Source organism: Lichenostomus cassidix, chromosome 1Aa (genome assembly GCF_008360975.1).
Source record: "Lichenostomus cassidix isolate B80296 chromosome 1Aa, HeHo_3.0, whole genome shotgun sequence".
NCBI lineage: Eukaryota > Metazoa > Chordata > Aves > Passeriformes > Meliphagidae > Lichenostomus > Lichenostomus cassidix.
The window spans coordinates 13,288,749-13,299,187 of NC_139480.1; the positions used below are offsets into that span (position 1 = coordinate 13,288,749).

At 42.6% G+C, this 10,439-nt stretch overlaps 1 protein-coding gene across 1 annotated transcript in view; it reads left to right on the plus strand.

Annotated features, from left to right (window-relative positions):
* CDHR3 (cadherin related family member 3) overlaps window positions 1-8,800 on the plus strand; it is a 34,707-nt gene extending 25,907 nt beyond the window's left edge. Inside the window, exons 15-19 of the mRNA XM_085079994.1 lie at window positions 713-894; window positions 2,280-2,293; window positions 3,737-3,768; window positions 4,766-4,814; window positions 7,591-8,800. Coding sequence (XP_084936120.1) covers window positions 713-894; window positions 2,280-2,293; window positions 3,737-3,768; window positions 4,766-4,814; window positions 7,591-7,904 — 591 coding nt within the window. The 3' untranslated portion in view covers window positions 7,905-8,800. The remainder of the gene's footprint in view (window positions 1-712; window positions 895-2,279; window positions 2,294-3,736; window positions 3,769-4,765; window positions 4,815-7,590) is intronic.
* The last annotated feature ends 1,639 nt before the right edge of the window (window positions 8,801-10,439 follow it).

Sequence of the window (10,439 nt, forward strand, 5' to 3'; positions counted from 1 at the left end):
AAATGTGTGAGGATAGTTTCATGATGGGACCATAATGAATGAGTTGCTGGCATCAAGTGATGTGACAGCTCAGAGATGTGTCTCCTGACACTCAGGAAGATGTGGGAGATTGCAACTGCTCGGGAAGTGTGGTTTTCCTTTCTGGAACAAGTCACAGGGTAAAAAAAGGAGTTTCATTTCTTTTCATACAGTAACCCAGTTCCTTAGGGTTCAACTCCTCTTACAAAGCAGGCTGAATGATCACTGCAGTGAAGATGACCTAATTCCAGTTTTGCCTTAGGTAACAAGAAAACATTATTTCAGTAATGACAGTATTCCCTGAACTTGCCCACCCTCCAACAGTGCGCTCACAGCCTCTCAGGCAACCTGAGGCTTTTAAGTTCCACCACAACATGCTTGTTTTGATATAAGATATTGAAATGTGATCTGGAACTTCCCCTTTGCCTTGTGGATGGGCTCAATTTCACCTGCCTTTGGTGGCCCCAGGAGCTCAGTGGTCCATCCCAGCCATCTGAGCTGCCTTGGCAGTCAGCAGGCAGGCATGTGGGATGAATCACTGTCTCCAGCAGACACCATCTCCCTCTGCCCATCATCTGCAGAGCCCCGGGGCAAGCTCGGGCCAGGTGCCTCTGTGCAGAATTTCAGCCAGATGAAAGGTGTTGTTGGTGTCACCATGTGTCCTCGATGAACTTTTCCTGTCTTGTTTTAAAAGCCTGGCTTCACCGTTGTGACAAAAAGGGAAAACCTCTACTCTGCCTCGGCGTGGTACGTGCCTTTTGTCATCACCCTGGGCAGTTTGCTGCTCCTCGGACTGCTGGGCTGCCTGGGGCTCCTGCTGCTGCCGTGGCTCCGCACTCGCTGCCCTCCGGCAGGGAAGGCACGCCGCACACCTCTGTGAGTCCTCCCCGATGGCACTCTGGGCAGGTCCCCAGCAGCACCTGGCAATGGCAGAGATGGCTCAGGCCTTCCAGCCGTGATGATATCGATGATTTAAATCTTTTATAGTGATATGCCCTGGACTGTGGTAAATGCTAGTATGAGCTACAGTGATATTTAGTGTTAATGATATGAAATCAAGGAAATGTGTCCATGGCGGTTTTTTCATGGGTTTAGTAACATTAGCATTAGCTGAAGGTAGAAGTGGAATAAGCAGTTATGACCTCTAAAGGCAGCTATGCTTTTGAGGCTCAGTCAGAGCCTGTGCCACACTGTGCTGACCACAAATATTTTGGTTTGTATTTGACCCCCACTCCAAGGGAGCTCCCTCTAGGTAGTTACTGGATGCATTTTCCTCCCTCTCTGCTACAGATCCCAGTGTCCTTTGCAAATGTTGCTGCTCATGCCAAATTCATTGTTCTGGCAAAATTTCTGCAGATTTCCTGGAGTTTTATCCAAGTCAGTTACAAGGCTCTGGTTCATAAAGCTTCACAGTACCTCTAAGTGCTCGTGCTTGGCAAAAGACATGGAAGCACCTGGGACTGGCTCTGAGTCACTGTGGGAAGTACAGAGATCCCTGCTGGCTGCTTTCTCAGTGGGCTGGAGCCAGGCTGCCTTTAAATTGACTTTGTACTTCACCAAACAAAGATAAGCATCCTCTAAGTGGCTGGAATAATAAAAAAAAAAAAAACCCAAAAAAACCAAACCCCGATTTCTACAATTATTCTCAGGATTTGGACATCTATTTTACATTAAATGTAAAGAGGTACAGAGGTACTATACAACTGTGACTACAGTTCAAATCATGTGTGTAAGGCATTTAGCAGCTTGTGATAAAAATGACAAATGAATCTCCTACTATTATTTAGTAATAGGGCAAATGATTTATTGAGAGCCAGGCTCTCCCATTAAAAAGCAATTTCTATATTTTCAGAAACATTTACAACCTTTCAAATATTTTAAAAGGTGTTCTCTGAACAGATCAGATCCAAAAAATTGACCTTCCTCCAAGGATGGAACGAAATGACAATATCTGAAAATACATTTTTCCAGATTATATAAATTCATTATGCTCTCATCAATAAGACTTATTATTTTAATAGCATTCCTTCTTGGAGAAGTGTTAGAGAAATGCTCAGGGCTGTTTTCCTGTTTGAGAGCAGCATTAAAAGATACAGGCTTTTAGTGAAAGCAAAGCAAGAAACCAAATGAATCAAGCAAGTCTCAGAATTGAAGGAAATAATTCTTCTTGCCAAGAGAAAGATAACAGAAAACATGATTTTTTTAATGTAGACAAAACTATGACATTTGTTAACTACACTCTTATCTTCTTTTCATTACAGGATAAATGCTCCAGGTGTGTACCTCTTTTCTGTATTTTAATGCTTCAAAACACGACCTTGTTTATGATTCAGTGTAAAATTTCTAAATTAATTTCCAGATATAACTTTGACACAGTACAAGGGTACTGAGATTAGATAATCCTGACCAATTATGGGAGGCCTGACAAAGTGATTTCATGGCCCTTTCAGTCTTCAAATCTATTTACTATTAGGCAAAAACCAAATTCAGAGTCGTCTGTTATTCTGGCTGGGATGCTAAAGAATGACTGTATTTTTCACATGCATTTTATATGATATCTGTTCAAAAATCATCTCATCCATCTGTAGCACCTTCAAGAGTCCTGTCCACTCTAAATCCCTGTTCTCCAATCCCTTCATTTTCTACCTTAACATCATTACTTCATGTAAATAAAGATTTATTTTGAAGTATTGGTGCTTTTAAAGGGATTTGTGTAACTTAGCAGGAGCATAAATTGCACATGGAAAATCATGTTTTTTTAAAGCAGTGTTGTTCCTTTTAGTCCCACTAGCTTTCTGCTAGAAAGCATTGCTCATATGGGCTCAGTAAGATCCTGCTTTTGTAAATCCCCTTTCCTCACTCAGTATCTCCCAGCTAGAAAAAACACATGACTAACAAACTCCACAAAATTAGCTGTTCTCTTCGTTGCCCAATTTGAGACATTTCAGTGTTGGCTGGTTTCCAAAAAATGAATGCTTTTTGCTTTCTGAAAAACTGGTTCCCAAATGCTGGGCAGCAAAGGCCAGACAGAACAGGTTTCCCATCAGTGCTCAGATTGAGATCCACTGGAGCAGTTCAGAGTTTTGCACAGCTGGCTGCAAAGCATGTTTGTGGCCAGGCACAGTTCTCCAAAGAAAGGCCATTAAACAAACTGGCAAGGAGTGAGCAAGAAGAAATCATAGCAACTAGCTGGGTATCATCCACAAATCCATGCTGTCGAGATGCCCATGGCACTGCTGCTGTATTTGTTTGCATATGGGATGAATTAATAGTGTGGTAAATTCACACACAACCAAACTGTTCTTCAGTCTGAATTTTACTTGATTGAAAATGCAGCACTTCCATGTTTTGTCTCCAAGAAGATATTTGACACAAGCTTTGCAACTACAAACATTCATGGAAAACAATAATCTACATTTCTAGTTCAGATATTCCCGAAGGGGAATTTCTATATCTGTTGGTATTATTTAGAAAGGGAAATTTGTTTAACAAACCATTGGTATTCATTTATTACTGAATTTTCAAGGCTAGACTTTCGATTAGTCATTGGCAACTATGGATTCTCACTCAGCATTTGAAAAGAAATAAGACTCATTTAAGATGTCTCAGCCTTTGAATAGCAAGAATGTCTATTTCTGTGAGGAAATCTTGTCTTTAGTGTCTATAGTCACTATCAGAAAATTCTGATTGTTAACAACACGCACTTTTCTTTCCATAGAAAAGAAGAAGCCTAAGAAAGAAGTAGTTTTGGTAAGTACTGCTGGCCTCAAAACAAACCTCAGTTTTGCCAGACCCATCATGTAATACGATCATAGGACCTTTTCTATGAAAGGTGTCTGTTTTCCAAAGCAAATATAAAAATGATAGGCAAGAAAAAAATATATTGTCTTCAAACACTTCAGTGCCGCAACTGGCCTCTGTGTTTGGAAGCAACACTGGATGTGAAAGGTACTCACCTGTTCTGGGACCCTTTGCTTCCAAGTGCCAAAATGCTGTGCTTGGGAGGCCAGACAGGCTGTGCTCACAGCAATGGTCTGGAGATTCACTGCAGAGGTGGGATGACAGTGCCCCAGCTTCTCTGATAGCAGTAGTGCACTGCTCAGACACCACTGACCTGTGTAGCCAATTCTGTCCCACCTGAGTGCAACCAGGAAGGTACACCAGTGTGCCCAAGCTGAAAATAGTTTGGCCTTGATAAGGAATTTGTAGCAAAATGTCATAGCTGTTTCCACTGTTGGAGATGGTTCTTTGCTCCTAGATCTTGGGTCTCCTTCATTTTCACAGACATAATTGCATAAAGGCTGTAATGCTCCCGGGCACTTGGTGTGATTTCTGGAGTGGTCCTTTGTAGGTCCAGGAGCTGGACTTCGATGATCCTTGTGGGTCCTTTCCAACTCAGGATATTCTGTGACTCTATACAAGGCACTTTTATTAGAAACTCCCTCTCCCCACATTTTTCAGAGAGGGGATTCCCAAGCTTACTCTGGGCAGAGACCCTCTTGTGGTTACACACATGGAGGCATTTAACATGCCAGACCTCATTAATTCTCCTTTGAACAAGTGGCAAAACCCTATACCACAAATGGCTCTTGTTGCCAGTTTAGATTAAACCCAACTTAAAGGAACCCAATTCACGAGTCATACAAATCCACCTCCATCCATGTAGGTCACCATTTCCAAGTCACTGTTCCTCTTTCTGACTTGAGTAACTCACAGGTTTCATTTCACACTTTGTGTTTCTGCACAGACAATGACAAAGCTAAACACTGTCTTTGATGGAGAAGCCAGAGATCCAGGTAATAAAAGGCAATTAACGAGGGATATGAATATTAGGCTGGAAACAAACTGGATTAGTCAATTTAAGTATGGTTTGATATTGGCTTTTAATATTTCTGGTTTGCTGTTTCCAAGGAGAATGGGAGCTATATCTCACAGATAGTGAGAATCAAGACAGTGCCTCAGCACCATTTGTAATGGTAGAATATATTTATGGCCCCTGAAAGCACACATCTGATTGTAAGCCTGTTCACTACTCCCTAGCTAAACTGGAATGTATGGATGTTGTATAGGAAGGTGGCAGGGGAGGAGGAATTTGCTGCAAGTTTCTTGCTCTGATGCTGTCATGTCTACATGGTCTCACCCTTCCCATGTCTGGGAAATGGCCAGGAGATTAATGTCACTGCAGAAGTATTGACTTCATCTCTTAAACCTCTCCTTGGATGCAGGGTGAGTGGGTGAGTTGCTGGCTCCTGCACAAACTTCCTCCCTTGCAACAACAGTGCATTGCTGCTGTTTATCCAAGGCTCAAGCATCACTTGCTGGTGAGAAAAGGGAAGGCAATTAGCTGGCAACAGCTACTGAGTGTGTCGCCAGGCTCCAGCTATACTAACTCTGACCTTATCTGATTAACCAGCTGGGAAAAGTGAAGATAAGGCAAAAGCTACAGACCTCAGGATGATCTGGGAGGTGTGTGCTTATCCAGTTCCCCAAGTGACAGCCACTGCTCTGCAGCAGGGCTCATTACAGGAAAAATATTTTTGTTTCCCTGAGGGTTGATCTGGCTCACCTCATTCCCCTGAAACAGCCCCTGCCTGAGCCCCTTACTTTGATGTTTGGCCTGGAATTAGGGTGCCCAGCCCTGTGCCTAATGGCTGAGGGCCCCAGCATGGAGATGGTGGCTGGTGAAGTGTGAAAGTCAGACAAAATAGGTCTTTAACAAATAGATCTGAAAATAGGTCTGAAACAATGGGTCTAGAAATTATCCAGAAGGCAGGCTTGTTTCAAAGCTTGGATTCATCTGGCCAATTTCCACCCAAGTGCCTGTAACTTGTGTTTCTTATTAGTTGGCTCAGAGCTGTTGGATGCCTTGAGCTAATGGGAAACACTAAGCATGGAGACTTCAGTACAATTTGGGCAAACAAGTGGGACCCTACTGCGCAATTAAGCCCATCCACAAGGCTGCTTAAGGCCAGTTTGATCCAGGTCCAAGCCTCACCTGCTATTTATAAAGAGATCTGGAGGAATGGGCTCCAAAATCCCTGGGTTTTTTTCCGTGTGTAACTGCATTTGTAATATATTAAACGTAGTCTCTAGGCTGCTGCAAGTCATGGATAGTCATGGATAATCTCTAGGCTGCTGCAAGAGCTGCTTTGCAGTGTTCTTGCAGGACAGCTGGGGCTCCCTTTCTCAGCAAACCTGACCATGCTGGACTTCAGGAGATCTGAGCCCATCCAAACTGTCATCTAGAGCCACAGCATTTGTGTCGTGCCTGACACTAACATTAAGCTGTAACACAGCTTTGTGGTGAGAGTAGGGAAATGTGTGCTCCCCACTCCTCCCCTCCCTTGTCCACAGCTCATCCCAAACCCTAGAGGATCAAAGGTTGCTGGTTTGGAAAAGAGATTTAATAATTCCCAGGGCATCATCTGTTGAATATGATTAAGAGGGATGGTCAGAAGCTGCTTCCTGATCTGGGCTGCTTTAACGCGCCTACCTCGTAAGCAGTCAGAAAAAATAACATTTAAAGAGATCCAGTTTCATCTTTAGTTGCTCAAATTGTGTTAATGTGTCATAAACCATTAATTTTGATACAAACGGCAACATGTAGTAACACATAAACAATGTTTCTTTCCAAGCCTTAACGGTCTTTTGTTCGTCTTGTGTTACTAATGTTTAATTACAGATAGTGCCATTATAGCTCCTGATTCTCTCTTTAGCAAGACACAGTGATTTAGACTGTGAGGCAATCACACTGGACACATAGAATTTTTTTGACCTATCTCTAGGTAGCAATGAACTGAAGGAGAAGATATTTGCTTTTAATGTACAAATAGAAATTACCCATAAAACCCAAATAGAGACAGAAATATTTCTGACAAGGAAAGGTAGCCATGTGTGCTAAACAACACAAATTTTAACAGTATTTTGTATATATGAGAGAATTATGTACTTGTGCAAAACACATAGTACTTCACTCTGCAGCATTCTGTGTGGGTGGAGAAGGAATGCATGCAGCTAAGACTCATTGGAGAGTCTGGATCTCCAAGCCCTGGGTCAGTCCAGATGAGCTGACATGGTCTGGAAGATGTACGTAGCATATTGTGCTCCTAAGCAGGTTTTGCTACCTCTTGTAGGCAACTCTACATGACAAAATAGGCACAGACATATAAAATGGTCTTGCTCAGTATGGCTAAAGACAGAAATTTTGTCCTTATAACTATTCAGGTGTTTATTACACCATCCATGTCAATCCCTGGTAGCTGGAGCCTGGATAGGGTTATAGGGTCACAAGAAAGTAGTTTTTTTTGTAATGGGAATGTTTTAAATATTGCTGTTCCCTGAACTGCAGGGACAGTTCTTTTAGTGGCAGAACAGCCAACATGTCCTCTGAGCAGCCACTGCAACACCCAGGTCCCCACAGAAATGAGGTTTTCCCTCTCAGGGCCACCTCTCCTGACCAGCTGAATTCCAAGTGCTTCACCTTTCTCATTTCAACCCCATGCTGAGAACTTTCATGTATTAATCTGCTAAAGTAAGAATTATTTTAATCTCTTACCTTTTTGTTCTTGCAAGTTTCTGGCAGAATGTATGAATTCAATACACAGTCTGGGGCCCGGAGGTGGAAGAAGAGCAATGAGCCCCTTCAGCCAGTGCTGGCTATTCAGGAAATATCCAGTGCCACAGAGAGTAGTGGCCAAGGGACAGATAGAGCAGAGGCACCAAGCAAAAAGGAGCCGTCAGAGAAGAGGAAAGACCTGACTGCAGCAACAAAACCAGCTGCCAAGCCTTCAGCAGGGCAATCAGAAACACCAGGCCAGGCTGGGTTGAGATTGCAAAAGAAGAAAGAGGAGTCTGAGAATAGAGGGTTATCCTCTCCAGCCCCTTAAGGCAGGAACTGACCTACTCTCCCAAAATGAGCTCTGCTTTTCTATTAAGCCAGAGTGCATGAGACTCTGAGGCACCTCCCAACTGACCCGTGAACAGCCAAAAAATCAGATCTGATTTTTCTCTCTCTCTATCCCAGCTGTATAAAAAGGTTATCATAAGGTGTGTAAACCAGACCCAAAGGCAGGATGAAGCTGGATGTACCTTTGGCAGGTGCATGTAAGAGCAGGAGAGAAGAGGAAACAAAGCAGAGTCATGAACAGAAGCATTCAGTGCCCACTTCCTTCTACAGACACTGGCAGCTTCCTCCTAGGGGAGCTCTGCACCTCCAGCAGATGTGGCCACATCCTCTGAGTGCCTTTGGGAGTGGCAGCATACATGGGTGTGCTGTCTCACCAGTGAATGGGGTCTCCTGTCCCTGCTGAGCAACCAAATGTGTGAAAAGCACATCAGGATGGAAATGTTTGCTGTTAAAGCTAAAAATATTTTCTTTTCATTCAGTATTTTATTTCAGCCCTTTCTTGCCCTCCCATATTGCTGTAGAAAAACCATGTCTTGAAAGCAGTTCGGGAGTTGAGAAAATCGTCAGCTTCTTCTGGTGGCTTAGGCTGTCATGTCAACACTTTCAGCTTATTTGTCTTTTGTAACACTAACAGTATTCAATATCTTCACCTTTGGTATTTCCTCTGGCACATTTAATGCTTTACAGAATCAAGTGGAACATACTCAAAGGAATGATGACAGTAAACACATGGGGTGAAATAATCTTTTCTGAGTGTGAGCATGTATTATGTAAGTGCTGTCTACAAACCTGATATAAAACAATCAAACCCTACAAAATTTTATAAAATTATTTTAATCTGAAGAAAAATAATTATAAATTATTACTTAATACTCCGTCTCTTGGCATGTTTTCTTTCCTGATTGCAAAAAAGTGTTTTGACAGCAAGGGACTGATATCAGGTGGCAAAAGAAAATCTTTGTTTAAGTTGAGCAGGGGCAGTCACTGAAGAATTTATTCAGTCTGTCACATACTGACTGAATATTGTACATTTTGTCATACAATGAAGGACCTGGATGTAGAAATCCACAGTAATTTCACCAAGGATTCTACACTTCACAAAACCACCTGTTATGATGCTGTGACTCTTTGCTGTACTCCAAAGGAGTGGCTTGGCTTGGGGACAACTTCCCCAACAAACACCAATCATCTTCAGTCAAATGCCATTTCATTGCACAATCAGAAACCCAGCATGTAATGAATACCACAAAGATAGAGATAAGAGTGATTTATACTCTCTGAGCATGTTATCAGTTTACTGTGTCCATGGCAGCTGTCACAGCATTGTTTGACCCTCCAGCACCAACAGGGCCAGCCACACACTCAGTGCTCCAACCCACCATTGTTTGCATTTGTTAGCTATAAATATATCACATTCAATTCTATGCAGGTGGTTTTCCAGTGACATGTTGAAACTCTGCAGTAACTGATAGTGCTGCTGTAACTCTGATCTTCTTAGCACTTCAACACCAAGCTACCCAAAGGCATGCCTGGCACTTACAGACCTTGAATTTTGTTACCTGAAGAAGTTAATTGCATTATTTTCATGACAGGAAGGCACACAAGCTTTTGTATTTACTTTCTTGGGCATGTCTCTAGGGCAGTTGCTTTGCTTTCTTGATTATTCTCATTCTGCTTCAATGATAAAGAGATAAATAAATTCTTTTTTTAAGGGAAGGTAGAGACAGACAGTAGTGTCAGCCAGAAAACCTGCAAAGAGACAGATGAATACTTGTCTTTCTTTACTACTGTTCCTGCTGCTGAACGGCACAAACTTATTTCCTTGCTTCTTAGGAAAGAAACCCAAACAGCAGCATAACGTGGGACCAAAGCAGGCTCTGAACTCTGTGTATGCAAACACAATGTCTTGGCCAATACTGCTGGTGCCATGGTCTCCCACAGCTGGGCAACAGCTGGGTGGAAAGAACTGGTCTTGTAGTAGTGCTCACATACTCCAGTCTCAGAATAACTGACAGTTGAACAAAGAGGAACCATGGAGATAAGAAATGTCAGATCCAAGCACTAACACTGCCAAGAATGCCTGCACGCAGTTAAGGTGGGTTTAGCTGGTGTACTCAGCATTTGAGGGGGCAGATTTAAGGAAGATAAAGCATCATGCAAGCCCCATGCAACTCTCTGCATGAGAAGTGTGCTGACCCCAAAGCAAGACTTCACACTTCCTTACACTGCTTTCATACGTGTAATGCTGAACTCCAGCTCCAACTCATTCTTCACCCTGATCTTCCCTATAAAACCTTATTTTGGACATGCATAGGACTACTTTCCCTGCTTGGGATCTACAAAATCAAGCAATAACAAGGTTTTATATGAGCATTAGCTTTATGCAAAAGTGGCACCATTTTCATATCAGCTGCCCCTACTACTATCAAAGTTTCTTCCTTTGAAGGAATCAAGAATGAATCAGGTCTCATTGAGCCAAAGCACATCCATTGATGTCTCTGGCTTGTCTTTTGTA